The sequence below is a fragment of the Chinchilla lanigera genome, unplaced genomic scaffold, assembly GCF_000276665.1.
Source record: "Chinchilla lanigera isolate Chin_1 unplaced genomic scaffold, ChiLan1.0 scaffold00057, whole genome shotgun sequence".
NCBI classification, from domain to species: domain Eukaryota; kingdom Metazoa; phylum Chordata; class Mammalia; order Rodentia; family Chinchillidae; genus Chinchilla; species Chinchilla lanigera.
This window is the reverse complement of record NW_004955458.1, coordinates 655,000-682,995: the sequence shown is the minus strand read 5'-3', so window position 1 is coordinate 682,995 and position 27,996 is coordinate 655,000. Positions and strand designations below refer to the sequence as shown.

Sequence of the window (27,996 nt, the reverse complement as noted above, 5' to 3'; positions counted from 1 at the left end):
TTTTTTTTTTTTTTTGGTTTTTCTCTGGTACCAGGAATCGAACTCACGACCTTGTGCTTGCCAGGTAGGCGCTGTGCCACTGAGCTAAATCCCCAGCCCCTATGTGGTGAATTTGAGAATGTTTATAAATAATTGCTGGAGCCTTTAATTGAGTCTTTGATACTATTAGGTCAGTGAAGTCCTAAAGAAAGGAGATGGTCATGTGAAAATATTCACAATACATTAAGGTAAATAAGGCCAGTCCTTTTCTGAATTTGTGCCCCACCTGCACCCCACGTGGAGATCTAGCTGCACCTTGGTGAATGATCTGACTTCACACTGAAGTTGTGTCACAGGATGCTAGTGGTGGCCTGCACAGGAGGTACAGCATGACAGATGGGACTGTTGTCCTTTCTGTATTTGGTCCTCTTTTTCTCTTTTCTGCCCACATTTTGGGTTAAATATTCTTTAGTATTCCATTTTCATGATTTACTATATCTCAAATAACTTTCCAGTTTTGGTCTGGGCCTTAAAATATGAAAATTTAACTTTTCACATTCTAATTAGAGTCGCTATTTGGCCCCTCAAGTAGGATGTAGAAACTTTGCCACTGTCATAGTTCCTTTCCACACGCCCCTGTGTAGACACTGTACGAATCACATACATGTACACTGTGAACTCCATTCACTGGTGTTATAAACGTAACTCCACAGGGAAAAGATAATCTATTGTATTTTTTTTTGTGGTAGTAGGGACTGAATCCAAATTCAGCTACATCCCCAGCACTTTATTCACTTCTTATTGTGACACAGGGTCTCACTAAATTGCTAAATTACCCAGGGGGGGCTCAAATTTGCAATCCCAGCCTCCCAGAGTGCTGCGGTTACAGGCTGTGCTGCCGTGCCCAGCTGCAGATATTTACTATTCCCCCTGCTATTTATTTCTGTTATTCCAATTTTTCTTCTAGTGTTACTTCCTGTCTATCTGCAGAACTTCCTTAATGGTTATTTTAGACCACGACTGCTAACAAGGAAATTCTTTTAGTTTTCCTTCATCAGAGAATGTGTTTATTTTATCCTTATTTTAAAATGCTATTTCCACTGGATATGGAATTCCGGGTTGATGGCTCTTTTAGTGCTTTGAAAATTTTTCACTGTCTCTGGCCTCCATAATTTGTTGAGAAACTTACAGTCATTCAAAATGTTGTTCACCTATAGGTAATGCGCAAGTTTACTACAACGGCTACAATATTTTTTGTTTACTTTTAGTTTTTATCATGTCTGCGCATGGGTTTCTTTGTTTGATGCTCATGTTTTTCACCATTTGGGAAGTTTTTAACCTTTATTTGTTAAAACATTTCTGTATTACAATCTCTCTTGGTCTCCAATACCAGAAATATTAATGATTTTTAATATTGTCTCATACACTCCCTAGCATCCAGTTTTTAAATTATAATTAACATTTTCTTCTTGCTCAGACTGGACAATGTCTGTTGATCTATCTTCAAGTTCACTGCCGTTTCTCTATCATCTCCATCCAGTGAGCTTATTTTGATTACTGTATTTTTAAGTCCTAATATTTTTCATTTAGTTCTTTACTACACCCTGTATTTCTTTAATAAGAGTTTCACCCTTTCTATTCAAGAGTACTTCCCCTTACTTCTTGGAAGATTGTCAAATAAATGCAGTGTCTGTCATGTCCACTTTTATTATCTGTTGACTGCCTTTTGTCATACAGTTCACTGTATAGTGAGCAAGTTTCTGACTGAATGGTGGAATTCTGAATATTACATTATAAAATTATGGGTTTTGTTTATATCCTACAAAGAATCAGGAGCAGGTAGCTGTCAGGTAGAGTTCAGGTCAGTGGTTCCATCCTGCCATCTGTAGGTTGCACTCCCAATACCAGCTGTGTGTACAAAGCTTTGGAAGTGCTATCAGGCTCTGTCCCACATTTGAACCACACTAAGGCCGGTATGGCGCTTGGGTGCTCGTCTATCCTGCAGTTCTTTCCTCAAGGTCTGTATGTGCTTTTAGGGTGAAATTCATATCTACGTAGCTCAGGAATGAGCCCAGGGGTTCACAAGCAATTTATGAGTTCTTTACCCTAAGTGCTTCCCAAGTTCAGTCTCCTCATTCCTTTCTAGTTCCTTGGAGATCCACCTGCTTGTCCCCCAGCCAGAAATTTTATACTACAGTTACCACCCGCCATTGTGCACACATCTGTAGCCAGACGGAGGAAGAACAGAGAAAGGATAAAGGCAATGGGGATTTCCTGTCCCCTATTGGGGGTTTCCTCCATATTTTCCTCCACAGCTCATCCCAGCGGAGAGCAAAGTTGTCTTTCCTTACTGTGTGGCTTTGCCAGGTTCCTGGTGCTGCTCACAGGTTAGGGCATGAGAAAATAAAGAAGAAAAAGACAGATTCCCCTAGTTCTCTGTGAGTACTAGGAGTTCCTTCCCTTTCTCAAGCCAAAACTCAAGGCTTCACCTGCTATGTGCAGGTGCTCCTCCCAGGCACCAATCTGCACCAAGTTTATCTATGGGATACTGGAGAGAAAAACCTATAATTTCCCTATCAGTTCTACGATACTTCAAGTTGTATTCTTCCCAGTCTGCATGTTCTGCATTCCTTTTTGGAATCCTCCATGCATTCTGCCCATACTGATTGTTTTCAGTGTGAGAGACCAGGTGGGTCACGCTCCTACCATCTTACCCAGACCTGAAACTCAATGAAAACCACCTGCTTAATGTTTGTGTTGGGTCTTCACGTAAGAAATGGTTGTTCTGGGGATTTGGGATGTAATTCAGAGGTTACCTAGCATGCATGAGGCCCTGGGTTCAATCTCCAGCACTTTTAAAACAAAGAAATGATAATTCCAAGGAGCAGCTCATTCTGAGGAGCTGTTCATTGCCAACTGTATGCATATACATATATATGTAATATCATAATATAAAGATTATGATTATTGGTCCAAAAAACTGCTCAAATCTTTAATTTTGAAGGAAACAGTATCTCATGCTTTTTCATGCTGTCACTTAATGACCACCTGCTGTGACATCCAAATCTCTTTCATGGCTTGCCTTGGCCATGGCAGACAGTCTTACGTAGATGAGTATTTTGTCCTCAGATGTGAGACAGAGTGCCATGCTTTTGACCAACTTCACAGTTCATCTCAACAGAGTACCTTCTCCCATTATATAGGGTTGGGTAACGTAGACCACCAAGAATAATTCATAGTATTTCACCTTCACTCGTAGTTGCATAGAGTTTGGCTTGCTGCTGCAGGTGGTAAATTCTGTGCTTCATTGTCAGAACTGACGCATCTAAGTATGAGGTTAACTGTTTTGCATGGAGATTTCGGTCCCTTGATATTGATAGGCTGATATGGGGACGAAGGAAATCAAAGCAGAAATTCTCTCACCACTGCACAAGAAAATGTCATGCGTTAACGTCCATATGGCATTTTAGAGAACTGTCACAGTCCATGCAGCGCTGGCCACGAGGAAGGGTTGGGAATAAATGGTCCGCATGGCTTCATGTAGTTATGCAGATAGGCAGAACTTTTAATCGATCTGACACTGGTGAATTTTACACGGCAAATCAATTTCACATATTTTCCAATAAAATACCACACTTAGAACAGTAGAAGGTGCATACTACATTTAGAGGCAGACCTGCATAAAAAATTTCTAGTTTTATTAGGAGACAAAAAGTACATACATTTAAAGCATCCAATGGGATGTATTGATATATGTTTGCATTGTGAAATAATTACCACAATCAAGTTAAAACAAATCCTTCACCTCAACAGTTACCTTTTTTGTATACTTTTGGTGAGAATACTTAAGAACCACTTTTCATTTACAAGAGACAAATGCAGCTTGCTGGCAACATTCATTCAATTTTAAGCTATCAAGAATTACTGCATTCTACTAAAACAGAAAGCTGTAAATATAATCATGTCTTTTGTTTTGGTATACTAGAGCAATGTGAAGATAACAATAAAAGGAAGACACCTGGTGTCAAATTGGAGATAAGGTTAGGACTGGAATCCACAAATTTTCTTGATGTAGTTGCTGCAGCCACGAGCACTTCTGCAAGTGTTTTGGGGCCGATGGGAAATGGATTAAGATCTACTCTCTTAGCAAATGTCAAACATACAATATGAAATTACTACCCATAATCACCATTTTGTACATCAGCTCTTCAGAATCACCTGCATGAAATCTTTAGTCTACTGTTTACAGACCATGAGACATCAGGCAAGTAACAACTTCTCTTCCTCTATTTATTTATCTAGAAAATCAACACACAGAAAGCTCTCCTGGTGACTGTCTTTTGGCAATGTTGGAAGGACTGAATGAGCTGTAACTAGTGAATGGGATATTTGATAGGAATTTTCTTGAAGGGAGGCTCTGTGTCATATGCAGTTCATTATTCTAATACCTAGCAGGTATTTGATAAATATCTCATGAATAAAATAATAAACAAAGTATTATTTGATGAAAGCAACCTGATTTAGAAAATTGATGCCAAAATACCCATACCAAAAGGATAATGTGAAGATTAAATGAGGTAATATGCATACAAAAATAAAGGGCATACAAATGCCCAGGATAAAGCAGGTATTTACAATTATTTTCCCTCTGAATCTTGGAAGATTTTAAGCAGATTTTTGAGTTTGAAGCAACAGGACTCTCAGAACTATACTAATTGAACATCACCTAAATGTTCAGATCACTGGAAATCAACAGACTAGGGCGACAATACCAATGGCCACAATCATGCACTTTATGTCTTCTTGGAGAACTAACCCGTTTATCACTACATAGTGTCCCTCTTGATCATTGGTAATGTTCTTTTTTCTGATGTTTTATTTGTCTGAGATTAACATAGTTATTCCAGCTGTTTTGATTGGTGTGAATAAAGCATCTCTTTCTCCAGCTCTTTACTTTTAATCTGATCATTATGTTTCAATTTCTTGTGGACAACGTATAGTTGGCATATCAGGCAGAGTTTGTCTCCAGGACAAAATACTTGGTGCACATAACCCAAAGGAGAAAGGTTTATTTTGGCTTACAGTTTCAGAGGTTTTAGTCCATGGTCAGCTATCCCCAAGACAGAAGCATTACGGTGGAAGAGTGTGGCAGAAGAAAGCTACTCACCTTATGGTGGCCAGAGTAGATAGAGAAGGAAGAGAGCCAGACAGGAAAGGGGTCGGGGGCCAGATACTGCCTCCACGACCCACCCAGAAATATGCTTTACTCATCTCCTAGACAGCTCTCAAATCATTCAAGTTGACAATCAAGATTAATCATCACAGTTGGGTTAAGTCATTTCTGACCTCTTTTAACTGGTATGTCTAAACCAATCAGACTTAGTAATTATTAATACCGTTAAACAACTGCCACCTATGCAACCATTTTTCATTCGTTGCAAATGCCCTCCTTCCACTATCCACCTCTTTTTCTGCCTCCTTCATGTACTTAAAACAAATGTAGAATCCTGGATCCTGGGTCTGGATGTCTTTCAAACAGAAATAAAAGTTGAGGAAGTACTATTGAAGAGAAATTTGAGAAAAATATCACCTCATATCTCTTCTATCAACACACTAGTTATTAGTAGTTTTTCTTTTCTTTTTTTTTGTTAAAAAGTATTTCAATGATCATATATATTTATCAAAGTATGATGGCTTTAGGAAAGGAGGGATCCACCACGGAGCTGAGAAGGGAAAACTCAGGAAGGGGAGGCTAGGATAAGAAGTATAAGAGAAACTGGGATCAAACAAATGCTCATCAAAGGATGGCACCAACAGAATTTTCACTAATGTTTCCCACCTTCAAGGAGGCAGTGATGATACAGATGGGTTCCAGGACCCCATCTCTTCTCTTGTATCTCTCCCCCAATTCCCACCACCATGTATTTTAATGCCTCATGGCTCTCTTTCCCACATGTCTCTTGGACCCATGCTAACTTGCATCCCGACGTTGATGGGTATTAGCCCATATGTCTCTTGCCCTGGTGCCTGATCTCAGAAGCCATTGCCACTGATATTAATGGATTGCAGATCTGCCACCTGCATGACGTTGATGCCACTGTTGGCAAGACGAGCAATACCCTCTGGACAGATGGCCTCCATGGCTACCATATTGGTGGTAATAAGGGCTGAAGGGGTAGCAGTGCCACTTCCTTCTGAACCTGCCCCACTGTCCAGGGGCAAAGTGCCCACACTCAGGGCTACACCTGGGCCTCCTTTCTTATTCTGGTGGGTCTTGATATGTTTTGACAGGTGATCACTCCTCATGAAGCGCTTAGGACACTCAGGACAGGCAAACTTCTTCTCGCCTAGGAAGAGAAGGAAGGTAAGAAGCTGACATGTCAGGAAGTGGGATACCCTGCCCAGTGTACCACTTTCTAACTACATTATCAGAAGGTGATAAGGAACGAGCAATCTGGCTAGTTCCTTTTTTTTGTTTTAGAGGAAAACAACTTAGACAAAGGCTGGGAATATGCTGTAAAGACAGCGAAATTTTGCAGAAAAGTAGCCAGGACAGGGACTGAGAAGTGTAACGGGGTCATTAGTCCTCCCTGAAACCTGGCTCCTTCCTTCCTATTTCTCTTTTCCCTAGTCTCTTGCTCACCTGTGTGTGTGCGCTTGTGTCTCTGTAGCTCATCCGAACGTGTGAACCGTTTCCCACAGTATGACCAGGTACACATGAATGGCCTCTCGCCTGTATGCCAACGCAAATGTGCCCGTAGATGGGAGGTCTTGCCGTACACTTTACCACAGCCCTGGATGTGGCAAATGTGCTGCTTCTTTTTGCCAGGATCGCCAGAGCCCCTGAAAGTTACAATATACTGTTACTCATTCTGGAGAGAGAAATTAAAGGACCACAAACTATCAACAATAATTACCTAACTCAATCTTTAATTTTTCCAGTGCTGGGGAAGGAATCTAAGGATTCATGTACACTACGTAAGTGTTCTAGTACTGAGCTATGAGCACAATCTCAGACCCTAAGCTTTCTTCTCACTCCTCCCTTCTTCCCTTCCTTCACCCTTCCATCTCTCTCATTTTTGAGACAGAGTCTCACTATGTAGTCCATTCTTGCCTGAACTTACTATGCAGCCCTGGCTGGGGTTGAACTCTTTCTATTCTTTTCTGTTTTTGTTACTGGGAATCAAACTCAGGACATTGCGCTTGCTAGGCAGGTGCTTATGCCACTGAGCTATATCCCCAAGCCCTCTTTTTTGCTTCTCTGAGATAGGGTCTTGCTACATAGTTCAGGCTGGCCTTGAGCTTACAATGTACCCCAGGCTGGTCTCCATCTTGTGGCGGTCCTCTTGCCTCACCTTCCTGAGTGCTCAATTTACAGGCATGTGCCAGCATACTTGGCTGGGGCTTTGACCCTCCTGCCTCAGCCTCCTGAAATCTGGGGTTACAGAAGTACACTGCCATATGCAGGTCCCAAACTTACTTTATTTAATTAATTATTTTATTACTTATTTACTTATTGATTGATTGGAGGTCTTTTTTTTTTTTTTTTTTGGTTTTTCTCTGGTACCGGGAACTGAACTCACGACCTTGCGCTTGCCAGGCAGGCGCTTTGCCGCTGAGCTAAATCCCCAGCCCGATTGGAGGTCTTTTGAAATAGGACCTTACTTTGTAGCCCAGCCTGACCCTGAACTTGTGGTGATCCTCCTGCTTTGGCCTTCCAAGTGCTGAGATTACAGGTGTGTGTCATCATACTCAACGAAGACATCTTTTTTAAAATAAACAAATTTGTGCCAGGCATGGCAGTAATGCAAGCACTTCAGAAGCTGAGACAGAAAGATGTCCATGAGTTTGAGGCCAGCCTGGACTACATAGTGAGTTTAAGGCCAGCCTGAATTACATAGTGAGACCCTGTCTCAAAAAAACCAAACCAAACAAAGCTAAACCAAACCAAACCAAAATAAAAGGAAAAAAAAAAATTTAGAGGTGATTGTAGTTTCAATTTTTTTTTTTTTGGCCATGTTGCAGATCAAACCCAGATCTACATTTCCAGCCCTTTGTTTTGGTTCTTAATTTCTCAAATTCAAACTTTAGGTTCCTCTCTACTGCTCTCGTCCTTAACTAACAGCACTGGATGTTTAAAGAGACGATCACTCTCATGGTGACCTGTGAAATTCGGAAGTGTGTCTTTGTCTTTTTCTCAAATGTTTAACTCTCCATCCAAGTTTTTCTCAAAAGAAACGACGACATAGTGATACTTCCTTTCCTTTCTTCCCTACTCTCCTTCTCCTTTTGCAGCAATGGAGACTGTGCCCACAGACTTCCCACTAAACTAATTCCCAATCTTTTTTTCAGGTAGGTCTCATGGCATCTGAGCTGAACTTTTTTTTTTTGAGACAGGATCTTGCTATATATAGTGCAGGCCGGCCTTAAATGTGCTTATTTGGCCCTGGCTGATCTCAAACTCTAGAGAATCCTCCTGCCTCATCTTTCTGAGTACTGGGATTATAGGCATGTGCCATCATGCCTGGCTGCAACTTGTGATCCTTCTCTTTTATAACACAGCCTCAGCTTCTCAAAGTGCTGGTATTATAAGTGTGTACCACTTCACAAGATAACATGGTGAAATCTCTGGCTAGAGACTTACTCAATGAACGAAGGGTCTATTCTTTTAAGGACTTTGTAAAGAATCTTAAAAGAAAATACAGTACAAATATTTTATAATTATAAAACTTTTCTATTAGTTTACCAGCCAAGGGTCATACATGATAAGCCAGGCGTGGTGGCTCATGCCTGTAATCCCAGCACTCCAGAGGCTGAGGCAGGAGGATCGTTTCGAGTTCAAGACCAGCCTGGGCTACAAAGTAAGCTCACAGCCAGCCTGAACTGCACACCAAGACCCCGTCTCAAAAACAACCCCCTAGCAAAAAAAAGTCATACATTATAGATTAAAAGTTGAACAGCAAGAGCAGTATCGGGGATGTCAGCAGAAAACAAGAATGGCTGGATTAAAATCAAGAGAACAGTCAGGTTTGGTGGCATGTATCTGTAGTCTCAGCTACACAGGAGGATGAAATAGGAGGATCCACTGAGCCCGGGAATTTTAGGCCAGCCTGGGTAATACAGCAAGACCCTATCTAAAAAAAAAGGCTAGGGTTGGGGGACAAGGATCCTAACTAAATGAAGGAAGAGAAAAGGAAAAAAAATGCCTATACAGAGCAGATCCCAAGCTCCTCTCAGGAATCAGTTCTCAAATGTTTATCTGACAAACCAATTTCTGTCATGTGTCTTCCCCAGCAGACAGTGGGGAAGCTTCCAAGAGGGAATTTTCATCTTTTTGAGACAGGGTCTCGCTATGCAGTTCAGGCTGGCCTTGAGCTCACTTTGTAGCCCAGGTTGGTCTCGAACTCAAAATGATCCTCCTGCCTCAGCCTCTCAAGTGCTGGGATTACAGGTGTGCGCCACCACACCCGGCTCCAAGAGGGAATTCTCTTGGGTTTTAACCGCACATATGAATAGCACATATCAGAGGAAAAAAATGTAACAAGTGAAGTCATACTTAGGTAGAACTAAGCACTTCCTTCAAAAACATGAACTGCTATGTTAAGCTTTGTTAGAGCTACATGTACTATTCACAGTGCTTGTGACTTAGCAGCTCATCTGCTTTTCCTGTGACACAAGATAAGCTGCTATTTATTAAATTCAAATTATTTTCTTTTTGCGTACTTTTCTTATTTTCTATTTTGGTAATTATTTTATTGGGACAACACTTCAGATTTTGTCAAAGGCACTTAAAGACTAAAGACTAAATGACTTTTTTTTTGAACTTTTCTTTTTGTTGTTGTTGTTGGTCTTTTTGAGACAGGGTTTTGCTGTGCAGTTGAGGCTGGCCCTGAACTCACTTTGTAGCCCAGGCTGGCCTCAACTGAACTCAGAGCAATCTTCCTGCCTCAGGTTCCTGAGTGCTGGGATTACAGGCCTGTGCCACCATGCTCAGCTCTATTCTGTTTCAAAAGCAGTGACTTCAAGGAAAAGAATGTAACTCAACAGAGGTAAGTAACAGGTGCTACTAATGAAAAAAATCTGCCAGAACTCTGTTCTGCAGGACAGTTTAGATTCCTCCATGGAAGAATTTTCTATCTACAGTAAGCATGACTATAGTGTGTATGAGACACTAGAGGTTGAACCCAGATGTACGCTACCACTAAGCTACATCCCCAGTCAATCCTCACTTCCTCCATTTATTCATTTTGTGGTACACGGTAATAAGCAGGATGGCTCTACTACCACTGAGCTACATCTTCAGCTCTTTTTATTTACAGTGGATTCTCAAGTTATGACTGGCCTGACATACGAATGACTTGGGTTATGACCAGATTTTTAGTTTTAACTTATGACCTAAATGCTGGCCGCCTGTGCTTCCAGATGATCTCAGATACAGATTTAACCTTTTAAAAGTTCTGGAAGGAACATTACAACATCTTTTCCTGTATGGGGGTCAATTGAGAAATCCTGGGCCAACACCTAAGGATGCTGAGATCTGCCTGTATATAGGAGAGAGATTTTGAAGGCTGTGTAGAGGAGCCTGGGCCTTCAATTGACAACTTGAGTTACAACCAGCCCTCAGGAATGAATTGAGTTTTTTTTTTTTTTTGACCAGTAATTGAACTCAGGACCTTGCACATACCAGGCAGGCGCTATGCCACTGAGCTATATCCCTGGCCCATGAACTAAGTTCTTAAACCAAGGGTCCACTGTACTTATTTTTTGAGACTCAATCTCATTATGTAGTCAGAGCTGGCCTTAAACTCCCAATCCTCCTTTAGCCTCTTGAATGGCTGGCCCATTCTGAAAAGTGTACTTTGAGAAAAAGTCTCGCTAAATTATTGCTTGGCTGATCCCAAACTCGCGATCCTCCTATCTCAGCCTCCTGAATAGCTCAGATTACAGGTATATGTCTCTAAACATGGTGCTGAGTTGAAATATTCAAAATTACCACCCCCATCCTCTTACCTCCAAATTCACTAGTTCTTTCTTTCTTTTTAGCAGGGGTGGGAGGGGATGACTGGGAATCAAATTCATGACCTCAGGCTTGCCAGGCAGGTGCTATGCCACTGAGCTATATCCCCAGTCCAGTTTTCTTTATACTCACCTTCCTTCACTGTCCTTACAGTAGGGACAGGTGCATGCTTCCCGCCGGGTTCTCCGACCAGCTTGGGGTTGTGGATCTGGGCTATTCTCTCCTTCCTCTCCACCTGCTGTATCATCATGCATGCCATCACCACCTGTTCCATGGAGACCAAGTGGAGCTCCGTGATCACCTAAAATTAAAACAAAAAGGGGTCAAAATGGGAAGCAGTAAAGTCCTGACAGTACAGGCATCTCAGTGACACCTCACATTCATAATACTATTTCTTCATGTGTTTTTCTTTGGACACAGGGTCTCACCGCATAGATCAGGTTGGCACATCAAACTGCAGGGTCAAGTGAATCTCCTACCACAATCTCACAAGCAGCTGAGACTAAAGGTGCTGTGCCTGGGTCTCTTCAAGGTTTGGAAGCCATGTTCAAATAATAATACTCACACTTGAAATCTCGCACTGAAAATCTAAAGAGCCCGCCAGCATATGAAGATCTGACCAATCTCATTCAGTATTTACTGGCAGTGCTAGGGATTGAACCCAGGACCTCACACATGCTAGGTGAATAATTACCCCTGAGACACAACAAAAGCCACTCTCATAATTCTAAAAGCATAACTCTATAATGAATTTCTAATTTTTCACTTATTAGATTACAAGCTAAAAGCTCTGGTAATATGTGGGACAGGGGAGCATATAGGAAACTATATACTTTCAAATATAGATGGTGATAAATTCTTACGACCTGTGTTTATGTGTGTAGTACCAGGGATGGAACCCAGTGCCTTGCACATTTGAGACAAGCACTCTATCATTAAGTTACATACTAGTGAATACAACTGTTTAAAATTGCAGATGCACACACGTACTTTCAATAAGCACCATCCTATGGATATACTCACAACCTTACAAAGATAGACAATTATACTTGCTGTAGTTTTATAATACAAAAAAAATGAAAAGATTCAAAATGTACACCTTGGGGCTGGGGATTTAGCTCAGCGGCACAGCACTTGCCTGGCAAGCGCGAGGTCATGAGTTTGATTCCCAGTACCGGAAAAAAACAAAACAAAACAAAAACAACAAAATGTACACCTTAAAGGAAATAAGTAAATTATAACAAACTTTTCCAATGGACTACTTAACAGTGATTAAAAAGAATGAGACAGCAGGCTAGGGTGGAGAGAGCTATATGCTGTTATAGAAACATGTCCCAAAACCTTTATTCATTCTCAACTACCTCCAGAGCTAAAAAACTATGGAAGTGATTGCAAATAAGGCTTTAAAGCTGGGCACAGTGGCATATGTGGGTAATCCCAGCACTTGGGAGGCTGAGGCAGGAGGATCACTGTAAGTTCTAGTCCAGCCTAAGGGTATGTAGTAAGACTACACTTCCAAACAAAAGTCTTTAAAGCTTTTTTTTTTTTTTTGTCTTTTTGAGACAGAGTTTCACTACCTAGTACAGACTGGCCTTGAGCTTACTTTGTAGCTCAGGCTGGTCTCTAATTTCCAATGATCCTCCTGCTTCTGCCTCCTGAGTGTTGGAATCACAGGTGTGCACCACGCCTGACAGCATTTGTTTGTTTTTTTTTTTGGTGGGGGGGCAGGGTGCGGTACCAAGAATCAAACTCAGGACCTTGAGCTTGCCAGGGAGGAGCTACGCCACTGAACTGGCTGCTGGCCCAAGAATTCTACTTTCTATTCATTTATTTATTTATTTTTGCAGTACTGGGAACTGAACCCAGGACTTTCATACTGAACTACTTACCTAGCTTTTTTTTTTTTTTTTTGCTACATTGCCCACACTAGGCTAGAACTCCCAAACCTCCTGCCTCAGTTTTTTTTTTTTTTCCCAGTACCAGAAATCGAACTCACAACCTTGCGCTTGCCAGGCAGGTGCTTTGCCGCTGAGGTAAATCCCCAGCCCCCCTCAGCTTTCTTCAGTACCAGATTTACAGCAGTGGTGGCGAATCTATGGGATGTGTGCTGCAGCAGGCTATTTGTTATCAGTGAAAGCTCTCAAAAGTTTGCCACTACTAAATTATAGGCTTGCACTACCATACCCGGTCACTTTATTTTACTTTTTTTTTTTTTTTTTGGTATTGGGAATCAAACTCTGGACCTTGCACTTGCCAGGTAGGCGCTTATGCCACTGAGCTATATCCCCAGCCCTACTATTATTTTTTGAGACAGGTTCTTGCCATGTAATTCAGGCTGGTTTTGAACTCACTATGTGGCCCAGACTGGCCTCAAATTTGAGGTAATTCTCCTGCCTCAGCCTCTCTAGTGCTGGGATTACAGGCATGCATCACCACACCTGGCTTGGTTTTTTAGAACAGGGTCTTACTATGTAGTTCAGGCTGGCCTCTAACTCATGGCAATCTTCCTGCCTCAGCCTCCTGAGTACAGGCATGTACCACCATGCCCAACTTTTTATTATTTTTTTCCCCAAGACTCAAGACCTTGTGCTTGCTAGGCAGGCACTGTGCTGCTGAGCTATACCCCCAGTCTTTTTAAACAATAACTTCACCAATCTCATTTCCTAGTCCAGTCAATCAGATGTAGAAAACTAGAAGAGGAAAAGAGAATAGACGAAGTGTATTTTTTTTTTCCTTCTGTACCCAAGTTTGGTACTGATGCATTGAGCTTATTATATTCTCTGCCACTGAGCTGTATATAAAGCCCTTTAATTTTTTCTTCTGTGACAGGTTCTCAGTAAGTTGTCTATGCTGATTTTAGACCTTTGATCCTCCTGCCTCAGGCTTCTGAGTGTCTGGAATTACAGATATGTGCCCCCTGTGCCTGGCTGAAACTACTAGTAGGGGCAGAGAAATAGACCACTTGGGATATTAAAATATAATGCCAGGGCTGGGGATTTAGCTCAGTGGCACAGTGCCTGCCTGGCAATGTGAGTTCGATTCCTGGTACTGGAAAAAAACAAAAACAAAAACAAACAGACAAAATATATATATATATATAAAATGCCAAAAAATTCACCCACTTATCAACTACTTGGCCGGGCATGGTGGTGCACACCTGTGGAAAGAGGATCACTGTGAGTTCAAAACCAGCCTGGGCTACAAAGTGAGCTCAGGCCAGCCTGCCCTACAAAGGCCAGCCTGAACTGCACAGTGAGACCCTGCCTCAAAAAGACAAAAAAAAAACCCCACAAATATCAACTACTTCATTATTGTGAGATAAAATTAACATATGAGAGAATATATGCTTAATGTTAATTATCAGTTTTAAAAACAATCTTTCAAAAGTGACCAATGAGTTTTCTTTTTCTGAAAAACTGAGATAAAATTTACATATGACGAAATGTGCCAGTGAGATAAGTTTAGACCTGGAGTTATTTTGCTGTCTAGGAGACATCTGGCAATGTCAGGAGTTATTTCTGATAATCACATATTTGGCATCCACTGCTACTAAACTTCTTGTTTGTTCTGTCACTGGGGATTGAACACAAGGCTTCTGCACTGACCTACATATCCAGACCTTTTTTTCTTTATTTTTATTATGAGATGGGGTTCACTAAGTCACTAAATTGTCCAGGCTGGGCTGGAATTTATGATCCTCCCGCCCCATCCAACCAGAGTGCTAGGATTACAGATTTTTTTCTTTTCTTTTTGTTTTTTTTTTTCCGGTACTGGGAATCAAACTCATGACCATGCGCTTGCCAGGCAGGCACTGTGCCGCTGAGCTAAATCCCCAGCCGCCCCCCCCCCTTTTTTGTGGTACCGGGAATCGAACTCTGGGCCTTGCACTTGCCAGGCAGGCACTTGTGCCACTGAGCTATATCCTTGGCCACTAGGATTACAGATTTATGCCACTATGCCTGGCTAGGATAGATCTTTAAATAGGAAAGACTACGCTGGCCAGATGTCGCAGAACATGCGTGTAATCCCTGAGAACCTGAGGGAGAAGGATCCCAAACTGGAGCCTAACCTGAACGAACTACTGACTCAGCCAGACTGTCTCAAAAAATTTAAAAAGAGGCCTTGAGCCAGACATAGTGGTACATACCTACAATCCCATGAAAATTGCCTCGCCCTGAGTTTGAGGCCAACCTGGACTACATGGTAAGTTCAAGGACAGCCTAAGCTACACAGCAAGACCTTGTGTTTAAAAAAAAAAAACAAAAAACCTGTAATCCTAGCACTCAGAAGGCTGAGGCAAGAGGATTGTTGCAAGTTCAAGACCAGCCTGGGCTACAAAGTGAGCTCAAGGCCAGCCTGAACTGCATAGCGAGACCCTCTCTCAAAAAGACCAAAAACAAAAAAAAAGAGGATGGTAATGTAGCTCAGTGCAAAGGCCCTGGGTTAAGTCCCTATTACTGAGGGGGTTGGGGGAAGACTGGCCTTTTCCTCCTTTAATCAAACTTCATCACCCAATCTTTATTCTGTCTAAAAAGAAGGTATAATGTATAACGACCAGAGATGAAGCAGCTCCTCTTACGAACATGACACTGTTGTACGTTAATAAGATGACAAGAGATCAGGGGTTCTACTGTAAGCTGCTGCATCAACCTGGAAATGACTACTGACATCATGTTATGTAAGAACAATTAATTTCTGGTGAGCTGGGCATGTGGCACACACTTACAATCCCAGCATTTGGGAGGCTAAGGCAGGAGGATTGCCATGAGGCCAGCCTGGGCTACATAGTGAGTTCAAGGTCAGCCTAAACTGCAGAGTAAGACCTTGTCTCAAAAACACAAACAAAAAAACCTTTTGTCAACTGTACTAGGTTTTCTGATACATGCAGCTAAACAGATTTCCTAGCTATGCAAAAAGAAAAAAAATGATTTTTTTTCTTACCTAGCACTGAGTATTGGACCACCCATGACCTGAAATATATTAGGTAAGTACTCCTGCCACTGAACTACATCCTCAGCCCTTCTTAAAACAGTTATTGTGCCTGGCATGGTGGTGCACGCCTGTAATCCCAGCACTTGGGAGGCTGAGGCAGGAGGATTGTTGCGAGTTTAAGACAAGCCTGGGCTACAAAGCTAGATCTTGTCTCAAAAAGACAAAAAATAAAATAAAATAAAATAAAATAAAATAAAACAAAACTGTTATTACTGGACTGGCCATGGTGTTGCATGCACTTGGGAAACTGAGGTAGCAGGCCAGCTTAGGCTACACAATGAGTTCACGGCCACCTTGAACTATACAGTGAAAGCCTGTCTCAAAAAAAAAAATTCTGTTTTTATTTTCAAGCTGGGTGTGGTGGTATACACCCTATAAGCACTCAGGAGGCAGGAGGTCCTCCAGGAGTTTAAGATCTGCCTAGGCAACGTAGTAAGTTCAAGACAAGCCTGAGATCCTTTTTCTTTTTTCCTTGAGATCCTATCTTCAAAAAAAAAAATTGTTTTTATTTTGAGATTGATCCTCCCTGAGCTTCCCAGGCTGGCCTCAAATTTGTGATCAACTTGCCTCCCAGGCAGTTGCAGTTACTTATAGTTGTGTGCCACTAAGACCAACTAGACTGTTTTTTTGAATCAAGTTATTACTATACTGGGCCACTCAAATATTCCTGAGTACTCTACATCAGTATGTCCTACAGTACCTCACTATATGTCAAATAGATAAGAGATTTTCATTTTCTTTGTCCAACTGTTTATGCTATAAGTAGGTAAGGACCCAAAAAATTTTTGATAATTTTTAAAATACACCACATCTCTAAAGGGGTCCAAAGAATTACTTCCTTATGTTCTACAATTCAAGGCTTTGTCATTCACTAGTAACTTGTACTATATAAAAATCAATGTAAACTGGGCACAGTAGCACATATCTGTAATCCCAGCACTTAGGAGGCTGAGACAGGAGGATTGCTGTGTGTTCAAGCTGCAGCCTGGGCTACAGAGTGAGTTCAAGGCCCACCTGAACTGCACAGTGAGACCCTGTCTCAAAAAGACAAATAAATAAATAAATAAAACCTGTCTCAAAGAAAGAAACAAAAAAAAACTCGATTCTAAACCTTTTTTTTCTTTTTTTTTGGTGGTGGTGCTAGGGATTGAATCCATAAATGAATTATTGCAAAAAAAAAAAAAAAAAGAATTACTGCCAAGTGGTACAGTGCTTGCCTACCATACTTCACACACTGGATTCAATCCCTGGTACCCAAAAAGAAAAAGGAAAAAAAAAAAAAATCTACTGAATCTACTTCCTAACATGCAACCAAGAAAAATACATAAATATATCCAATCAACTTGTATACAGTACATGGTGGCACACATCTATAATCCCAGCTAGTCAGGAGGCTGCAGCAGAAGAATCTAAAAATCAGGCAAGCCTGGACAACAAGGAAAGACCCAGTCTCAAAAAAACCCAAAAAAACCCACAAATATTAATAACAGCATTATTCATAATAGTCGAACAGTGGAAATAACGCAAATGTCTATTAATAAGCAAATTAACGAAGAAAATATAGTATATTCACACACTAGAGTATCAGGCAATGGAAAAGAACGGAGGGGCTATGAAGCACTATGCTAAGTGAGAGCCAGTTAAACAATCCATGATTCCATTTTTAGGAACTATGTAGAGTGCAGAGATGGAAAGTAGATTAGCGGTTATCTTGGGCTTGAGGTGACAATGAGAAAAGGAAATGAACGCTAATGAAAAAGGGGAATTTATAGGGTGATAAAAATGTTCTTCCACCATGGCAGTGGCTGCACAATTCTGAGAATATACTAAAATTGAATGCAATACACATTTTAGTTGGGTGAATCACACAATGTATGAATTATAGTTCAATAAAGTTATTTCAAAAGATACTAGCTGGGCATAGGAGCAGATGCCTGTAATCAACCCCACACTCTGGGAGGCTGAGACTAAGGATTGCCAAAAATCAATCCTCAACCGGGTAACTTAGAAAGGCTCTGTTTCACGAAATTAAAAAGGGCTAGTGATGTAGCTCAGTGAAAAGGCCCTAGGTTCAATCCCTAATAGTGAGAGAAAAAAAATACTGGAAAAATAAAGTTCAGTGCTTACAAATAGATCTAGAAAGCAAAAAATGGAAAGCCAGGCGTGGCAGTGCACACCTGTAATCCCAGCACTTGGGGAGGCTGAGGCAGGAGCATAGCTGAGTTGAGATCCTGTCTCAAAACAAAAAATATTTTAGCCAGGGCACTGTGCTGCATGCCTGTAGTCCCAGTGTTCAGGAGGCTGAGGCAGGAGGATTGCTCAAGTTTGAGGACAGCCTGGGCTACACAGTGAGACTGTCTCAAAAAAAAATAAATAAAAATAAAAACATAAAAATAAAAAATGTCTAGGGATTATGTGCTCATAGGTGGGGCTTTTCAGAGCTGCCTGTATCTATGACATATGAAATTGGGAGAAGGGGGAAGGAGGAAAGGGAGAAGAAGCAGTGGGAGAGGGAAGGGTGGAAGGAGGAGAAAGGAGAGAGCAAAGAGGGGAGGAGAGGAGAGAGGAAGAGATTAGAAGACTAGTTTCTTTGAATAATATGATTGTCATCTCAGGCTGGGGATGTAGCTTAGTGGTAGAGCACTTGCCTAGTAAGTGCAAGGCCCTAGGTTCAATCATCAGCACCACAAAAAAACTCAGAAGACTGTTATCTATATCTTACTTTCTATTAATAACAAAGATAAAGGCAAAGGGAGTTAAACAGACACAGTTGAAAAAATCATCAGATTTTTACAAAGCATTCCTTGTTATATGACTGTGGTGAGGAGCAGAGATTTAAGCCAGTATTTTGCTTTGTTTTTGTTTTTTGAGACTGGGTCTTGCTATGTAGTTCTGACTGGCCTCAAAAAAAAAAAAAAAAAAAAAAAAAATTAAAGGCAGCTGGGGATATAGCTCAGCGGCATAAGCATCTGCCTGGCAAGCGCAAGGTCGTGAGTTCGATCCCTGGTAAAGCAAAAAAAAAAAAAAAAATTATTAAAAAAAAAAAAAGACTGGCCTCAAACTCACAGTGATTCATGCTCCCGCCTCAGCCTCCTGAGTGCCGGGTTACAGACACAAGCCACCACGACTGGATCTGAACCCAGTTCTTCACATTGAGTTATAGCTCCAAATTTTTTTAGTTTGAGACACTGTCACGGTTGCCTAGGCTGGGCTGGAATGCATAAGCTTTCTACCTCAGCCCCTCGAAGTGCTAGAAATACAGACTTATACCACCATGCCTGGCTAACCTTTTTAAATTCATCAAGAGAAAGGAATATAGCTCAGTAACAGAGTATGTGGTTAGCACGTCTGAGGGCTTGGGGTCAACCCCTAGCATGCCACTATCCCCTAAAAGAATTAAGAAATCACAAAACAAATTCATTTCACATATAAAAATGAAAGGCTTCTGTATTTAAAAAAGCAAGTGCTAGAGGTATAGCTCAATGGCAGAACACTTGCCTTGCCTGTGCAAGGCCCTGAGTTCAATCTCTGTACCACAAAATAAAAGGGAGAGCCGGGTGTGGTGGCACACACCCGTAATCCCAGCACTCAGGAGGCTGAGGCAGGAGGATCGTTGTGAGTTCGAGGCCAGCCTGGACTACAAAGTGAGCTCAAGGCCTGCCTGAACTGCATAGGGAGACCCTGTCTCAAAAAGACAATCAATCAATCAATCAATAAATGGGAGAAGGGGAAGTACAAAAAAGGAAAAAAGTAATAGTTGGTCTTGAACTCACTATATATCCCAGGCTGGCTTCAAACTGGAAATAGTCTCACACAGGCTAGGGTTACAGGTGTGCACCACCACAGCAAGCTCATTTTATTATTTTAAAAGATGCCCCCAAAAATATGCCCAGACAAGTTTCTCATATTAATAATTCCATGCCAAGAGATAAACTAGTAGATACAATTTATAAACCAGCAGAAGAAAAACATTCCACTCTACTAGTAAGCAAATACACAAAAACTTAAACTTTGAGAAAAGGTTAGAATCCATAAAAATGTTCATCAACAAATAACAGCAGAGGGCTGGGGATTTAGCTCAGCGGCAAAAAGCACCTGCCTGGCAAGTGCAAGGTCGTGAGTTCGGTTCCCGGTACCGGAGAAAAACCAAAAAAAAAAACAAAACAAAAAAAAAAAAAACAAATAACAGCAGCAATAATGTACAAAAAACCATAAATAATAAGGAAATTGCTAAGTAACTCGATGGAACATTAGATAGCCAATGAAATACATGGGTAAATAAAGTATAACATCTTTCAGGGTTTTTTTCTGGGGGAGAGAGGGGTACCAGAAATGTAATTCAGGACCTTACGCTTGCCAGGCAGGTGAGCTGCTGAGCTAGCCACATCCTCGATAGTTTTTTTCCATCTTTTTGAGACAGGGTTTTCCTATGCAGTTCAGGCTGGTCTTGAACTCACTCTGTAGCCCAGGCTGGCAAAGAACTTGAAGCATCCTGCTTTAGCCTCCCCAGTGCTGGGAATACAGGTGTTCTCCACCACACCCAGCAAGTATAATGACTTTGAAAGGAACACTTGTCCTAGCTTGGCGACGCACGCCGTAATGCCGGTACTCGGGAGGCTGCGACAGCAGGACTGCCTTGAGTTCAAGGCCAGCCTGAACTGCACGGTGAGACCCTGTCTCAAACATAAAGAAGCCAGGCATGATGGTGCACCCCTGTAATCCCTGCACTTGGGAGGCTGAGGCAGGAGGATCACTGCGAGTTTGAGACCAGCCTGGGCTACAAAGTGAACTCAAGGCCAGTCCGAACTGCACAGAGAGACCCTGTTGCAAAAAAAAAAAAAAAAAAAAAAAAAAAAGACAAAGAAAAAAACAAGAATAAAGTGTTTTTTTTTTTTTTAATTTAAAGCTATGCTTTAGAAGAAAGCAACACACACATTAAAATTTAAACAAAGCACAAAGAGCACACCAAACTGGTGACTGCAACAGTGAGTGTATTTAGTTTTTCACTCACTTTTGAATAGCCTATATTTTCTATATTGTAGCTACATAAATTTTCTCATTAAAAATATCCTTGTAGCCAGCCTGGTTTGGTGGTGCACACCTGTAACCACAGGACTCAGGTAGCAGAGGCAGGAATTCAAGCCATCCTAACTACAAAGTAAGACCCTGTCTCAAAAGTAAGTAAATAAATAGTCATCCTCATAAAAATATACTTATGGATTATTAACAGTATATAGATTTTTTTTTTTTTTTTTGGTCTTTTTGAGACAAGGTCTCACTATGCAGTTCAGGCTGGCCTTAAGTTCACTTTGTAGCCCAGGATGGTCTCCAACTAGCAATGATCCTCCTGCCTCAGCCTCCACCAGTGCTGGGATTACAGGCGTGAGCCACCATGCATGGCCAACAGTGTATAGATTTTAAAAAGCAGTCCAGAAAATGAGGAATTTTCCTTAAGGGCAATTAGCACAATAATGGCAAAGGCTCACACCACTAGGTGTCACTGTAAGGAAGTGAGAGGACTTAAAACACCACCACCCCAGGCAAGAGTTTCAAAAAGGAAAAAGGAAATACACAAATTTTAAACAAAACTATTGGAGATGTCCCTCCATCAAAATTTTTTGGTAACCTTTCTTTATTAAACACTCTAGTTTTGTTATTTATCATGAATCAATGTACAAATTGGTATCAAAAATTCATGTAAATATATCGTATATATATATATGTATATATATATACATACATATATATATACATACATACATACCAGAGAAAAATGAGGGACAGGACCATAAAAATTAAGAGAACACAGTCACTTTGGTTTAGTAACAGTGGTAAAATAATATAAATGGGTAAAATAATATAAATTCAAAAGTACTAAAATTACTTTTGAAGGGGCTGGGGATTTAGCTCAGCGGCAAAAGCGCCTGCCTGGCAAGCGCAAGGTCGTGAGTTCAGTTCCCGGTACCGGAGAAAAGCCAAAAAAAAAAAAAAAAAAATTACTTTTGAAGCCAGAAAATATGGTACACATCTCAAATCCCAATACTCTGAAATGTTAAGGCAGGAGAACCAAAAATTCCAGTCTAATCTGGGCAATTTAGCAAGACGTAGTTTCAAAATACAGAATAAAAATTGGGTGGGAATGTAGCTTAGTGCGAAGGTGCTGGGTCCAATCTTAGCACCCTCCCACACACATAAAAAGCCTGGCATGGTGCTACATGCCTGTCACCCCAACACTCAGAAGGCTGAGGCAGGAGGATCTCCATGAATTCAAGGTCAGCCTGGCCTACATAGTGAGTTCAAAGCCAGCCTGAATTACAAAGCAATACCCTGTCTCAAAGAAGAAGAAGAAAAAAAAGAAATACAGAGTAGATATAAATGTCTCAGAGATCTGTATAAGTAGTGATCAAGAAAACGATAAATGTTTAAAAAAAATTTTTTTTGAGGGGTGGGGTACTGGGAATCAACTTCAGGACCTCACACTTTCCAGGCAGGCACTGTAACACTGAGCTAGATCCCCGGGCCTAAAAAATATTTTTAAAATATTACATTAAAAGACTACACTTGTAATCCCAGCACTTGAGAGGCTGAGGCAGGAGGATCATTGCAAGTTCAGTGCCAGTCTGGACTACAAAATGAGTTGAAGGCCAGCCTGAACTGCATACTGAGACGCTGCCTCAGAAAGACCAAAAAAAAAAAAAAAAAAAAAAGACAGGGAGAGAGTCATGAGAGAAGAATTAAAGATACTCGCAGAAAAGGACTTTGAGAACCGCTTCACAAAGTGGCAAGAATAATAGCATAAGTATGTTCAAGTGATGGACAGAATTTGAGGGGGATTAATGGCAATGGGTCTTTTACTGTAGTACATTTTTATGTATATATCTACGTATGTCTTTTTGAGACAGGGTTTCACTATGCAGTTTAGGCTGCCTTAAACTCACTTTGTAGCCCAGGCTGGTCTTGAACTCTGCAACGATCCTCCTGCCTCAGCCTCCCGAGTGCTGGGATTTCAGGTGTGTGCCAACCCGCCTGGCTTACATTTTTAGTTAAACACTGTATTTTTCTATTATACCTCATATTTGTATGTCTATGAGTCTACATCACTATGAGAAGTTGAGCAATCATAAGCACCTTCACTCTATGACTGAACAGAAGTAAAGAAATACTGGGCAAAAAAAAAAAAAGAAGAAGAAAAGAAATTCCGCTGGGCATTGCGGTGCACACCAGCACTGAGGAGGCTAAGGCAGGAGGACAGCTGTAAGTTCCTAGCCTACACTGTGAGTTCAAAAGTAGCCTGGACTATAGATGGAGACCCTGTCTCAAAGAACCAATCAGAAAAAAAAAGAAGTAAAGAATTCCAAGGTATCACTAAATTCAGTTCTGAACTAAATTTTTTACTTTTCTTTCACTTTGCACTAGCAGATTAAAGCAAACAAGTGGCCAGGAGTGGTGGCACATGTCTGTAATCCCAGCACTTGGGAAGCTGAAGCAGGAGGATGGTTGTGAGGTCAAGACCAGCCTGAGCTACAAAGTGAGCTTAAGGCCAGCCTGAACTGCACAGTGAGACCCTGTCTCAAAAAGACAAAAAAAAAAAAAAAAAGTGTATATACACACAACTGAATCATTATTTGATAAGATCACATAGTTCAGAGGCAGGCATTAAGGTATATGTCTGTAATATCAACACTCTGGGAGGCTGAGGCAGAAGGTTCACAGATTTGAAGCCTGTGTGAAACAGAGTGAGATCCTGCCTCAAAAACAACAAAAAAGAGCCAGGTATGGTTAGCCCATGCCTGTAAACCCAGCACTCTGGAGGCTGAGCCAGGAGAATCACCTGAGACCAGCCTGGGATACACAGCCAGGCCCTGTCTCCAAAACAAACAATGAAAGCACCAATGAAAGTACAGCCCAGTGACAGTACTTGCAAAATCCAGAAGGATCTGGGTTCAATTCCCAAACAACAACGAAAGTTAGGGGGCTCAGATATTTTTTGGACTTCACCAATATTTGTAACATTTTAACTTGAACATGAGTAAAAGAGTGTCTATTGTGCTGGGCACGGTGGCTCATTCATGTAACCCCAGCACTCAGAAAGTTGAGGCAAAAGGGGTTGGGAGAATTCAAGGCTACCAAAAAAAAAAAAAAAGATACTGTATTACCCTTGATAACTTCTAACTTTTTTTTTGGAGGCACTGGACATTGAACCCAGGTCTTTGCACAAAACTACATCTTAGCCCTTTTTACGTTTTGGATCAGGTTTTTGCTAAATTGATGAATTACCAAGGCTAGGCTCAAATTTGAAATCCTCCTGCCTTCCACAGTGCTCAGATTTTAGGTGTGGACCACCACGCCCAGATTAATGACCTTTATAAATGTCTTAAATTATCTCCTAATCATTTTTGAAGTACTGGGACACCTGTAGGTAAGGGATGAGATAATACAATCAGCTGAGAGTAGAAAAGAAAATAAAACACTGCTTTAGCAAAACCAAGGTCTAGAATGGTAAATGGAAAAGAAAATATAAAATTTTTGTAAATTAGGGCCAGGGATATAGCTCAGTGGTACAGTGCCTGCCTGGCAAGCATGAGGTCCTAAGTTCAATTCCCGGTACTGAAACAAAAAATTAAACACATTTTCCCTCAGCCAGCCATGATGGCGCATGCCTGTAATCCCAGCACCCTACAGAGGCTGAGACAGGGGTATTGCCATGACTTTGAGGCCAGCCTGGACTACACAGTGAATGCAAAGTCAGTCTAAACTACAAAGCGAGACCATCTTAAAAAATAAAAAAACAAACTTCCCCCAGCAACTCAAAAAATATATATATATACTTTTTCATATATGTAAGAAACTGCCAATAGCTGGGTACACCTGTGATACCAGTGTTCAGGAGGCTGAGGCAGGAAGATCACCAAGAGTTGGAGACCAGCCTGGACTACATACTGAGTACAAAGCTGGCCTGAACTACATAGCAAGACCCTGTCTCAATTAAAAAAAAAAAAAAAAGAAACTGCCAAGAAATCCAAGCATGATGGCATATATCTGTAATCCAAGCACTTGGGGGATTACAGGAGGATCACAAGTTTGAGGCTAGCCTAGGCTACATAATGAGTTCAAGGCCAGCCTGAACTGCACAGTGAGGACCCCATTTCAAAAAAAAAAAAACAAAAACAAAACAAAAGCCAAAAACAGTAAGATTTACTATGAACTGTCAATATAGGGCTATACAAAATCAAGCTCAATATAATTTCTCAAAGGAGCTGGGCGTGTAATCCCACGCCTGTAATCCCAACACTCAGGAGGCTGAGGCAGGAGGATCTTTGTGAGTTCAAGACCAGTCTCAAAAAGTCTGCTCAAGGCCAGCCTGAACTGCATAGCGAGATGCTGTCTTAAAAAGACAAAATAATAATAATAATAATTTCTCAAAGGATTGCTAAATCGTATTCCCAAAAATACTTTGAGATTATTTAAGGGATGCTGGGACTTGAGCCCTAGGCCTTCTATATGTTAGCTGGGCAAGCACTTTACCACTGAGCTTTACCCAACTTCAAGATAAATTTTTTAAGAAAAAGGAAATTTCCCCAAAAACATGGCAACTAGAGAGAAAAAAGAAGCTAAGGATGGTGGCACATGCCTGTAATCCCAATATTCAGGAGGCTGGAGCAGGAGGATCCTAGGGAGGAGAGGCCAACCCAGGCTACAAAGTGACCTCAAGGCCAGCCTAAACTACACAGTGAAACCCTGTCTCAAAAATAGAAATAAGAAAGTTAAAGTTTGCTGTAAAGATGTCTCCAGCTTATTGGGGGTGGGGGTGGGGCACATGGGATAAGAACCATCAGGAAAACAGATCACATCTTTCTAAATGTAAAAAATAAGGTAAGGGCAAACCTATACCACACATACTGGATATCATACAGCTGATCTTCATGTTTTCTTTTTTTTGGTTTTTTTTTTTTTTGGTTTTTCTCCGGTACCGGGAACTGAACTCACGACCTTGCGCTTACCAGGCAGGCGCTTTGCCGCTGAGCTAAATCCCCAGTCCCTGATCTTCATGTTTTCTAAAGGTGATTTTATGTCATCTTTTTTTTCTTCTCTTTTGCCATCTTGCTCCTCTGTATGTTTTTACCACATCACTGATTATACTTCATTTGATTATGGATTAAATAAATTCATATTAACCAACAGGTTACAACAACTTCTGATTCATAAGCTGGTTTACAAAACAGTTGTTAGCCTAGAATGGTGATGTATGCCTGTAACACCAGCTATTAGGACGGATGATGCAGGAGGATCAAAAGTTTAAGGCAGCACTTGCTTTGGCAGCACATATATTAAAGTGGAACAATACAGAAAAGATTAGCATAGTCCCCGTACAAAAGTTCAAGGTAGTCAGGCGTGGTGGAGCTCTCTGGTAATCCCAGCACTCAGGAGGCTGAGGCAGAAGGATCACCATGAGTTTGAGGTCTGTCTGGGATACACAGTAAGTTCAAGACCAGCCGGAGCTATATAGAGATCCTGTCTCAAAAAACCAAAAGAAAAAAAAAGTTCAGTACAAGCTGGGCCACTTAGCCAGACTGTGTCTCAAAATAAAAAATGTTCTGGATGGGGTGGCATACGCCTGTAATCCCAGCACTCAGGAGGCTCAGGCAGGAGAACTGTTGAGAGTTCAAGACCAGCCTGGGCTACAAAGTGAGCTCAAGGCCAGCCTGAACTGCGTAGTGAGACCCTGTCTCAAAAAGACCAAAAACAAACAAACAAAAAAATAAAAAAACCTAACAAACATTACTGGGTGTTTTTTGGGTCCATAGTCCTAAAAATGTTTAGAAAGGGCTAGGCATGTAGCTCAGTGGTAGAACACTCCTGGACTCAGTCTCCAGTAACACACACACATACACAAAAGTTGTTAGTTAACTTCACCATTTGTTTTGTCTTACTATCTTAGGCTACGAGTTAATAACATTTCAAAATAACTGAACTGTGAAGTGCACAAAATGTATTTGAACACTCAAGAAAAGCACTGGTAATATAAAACAATGTAGTGAATGTAGTGTAAAGAGTACTGATCTCCAAGTCAAAAGACTTAGGTCAAAGCGGGGCATGGTGGTGCACACCTGTAATCCCAGCATTCATGGGGCTGAGGCAGGAGGATTGTTGTGAGTTTGAGGCCAGGCTGGGCTACAAAGTGAGTTCAAGGCCAGGCTGAACTGCATAGCAAGACCCTGTCTCAGAAAGACCAAAAAAGGAAAAAATAGGTCAATCTTAAAGTGTTAATGACCTTCGGCAAGTCACTGAATCTTTCTACATTTTAGGTTCTGTCAAAGTGAAAAGTACTAAAAGTCAGGCGTGGTGACACACACCTGTAATCTCAGCACTCAGAGGCTGAGAAAGAAGAATCACTGGAGGTTCACGGTCTGCTTGGCTACACAGTAAGAACCTGTCTCTCAATCAATCAAATAATCAATCAATCAGAAAAAAACAAGCTGGGTGTGGTGGCACACACCTGTAATCCCAGCAATGGGGAGGCTGAGGCAGGAGGATCGCTGCAAGTTCGAGACCAGCCTGGGCTACAAAGTGAGTACAAGGCCAGCCTGAACTGCATAGCAAGACCCTATCTCAAAAAGACAAAAAAAAAAATCAGAAAAAAACAGTTAAGAAAAAAAATTTCAAAGCTGGGCATGGTGGCGCACACCAGTAACCCCAGCACTCGGGAGGCTGAGGCAGGAGGACTGTTGTGAGTTCAAGACCAGCTTGGGCTATAAAGTGAGCTCAGGGCCAGCCTGAACTGCATAGCAAGACCCTGTCTGAAAAAGACAAAAAAAAAAAAAAAGAATACAGATTCTGCCTAGTTTTTTGATGTCAAAAAATACTTGCTCACAAGGGTTGTTATCAACTATTAAGAGGTATGGAAGAAATTTCTGGGGCATGAAAATCCTCTATGTCATGACAGGTTACACAGATAATGATGAGACAGGTGTGTTATAAGTGAAACTCATCAAGCCATGCACACTGTT

At 41.2% G+C, this 27,996-nt stretch overlaps 1 protein-coding gene across 3 annotated transcripts in view; it reads right to left on the bottom strand.

Moving 5' to 3' along the window:
* Nucleotides 1-5,635: 5,635 nt before the first annotated feature.
* Sp1 (Sp1 transcription factor) overlaps nucleotides 5,636-27,996 on the bottom strand; it is a 32,926-nt gene continuing 10,565 nt past the window's right edge. For all 3 annotated transcript variants that reach the window (XM_005397176.2, XM_013520955.1, XM_013520956.1), the window contains 3 exons: nucleotides 11,129-11,297; nucleotides 6,623-6,822; nucleotides 5,636-6,326 (listed from right to left, as the gene is read on the bottom strand). In XM_005397176.2, coding sequence (XP_005397233.1) covers nucleotides 6,013-6,326; nucleotides 6,623-6,822; nucleotides 11,129-11,297 — 683 coding nt within the window. In that variant the 3' untranslated portion in view covers nucleotides 5,636-6,012. The remainder of the gene's footprint in view (nucleotides 6,327-6,622; nucleotides 6,823-11,128; nucleotides 11,298-27,996) is intronic.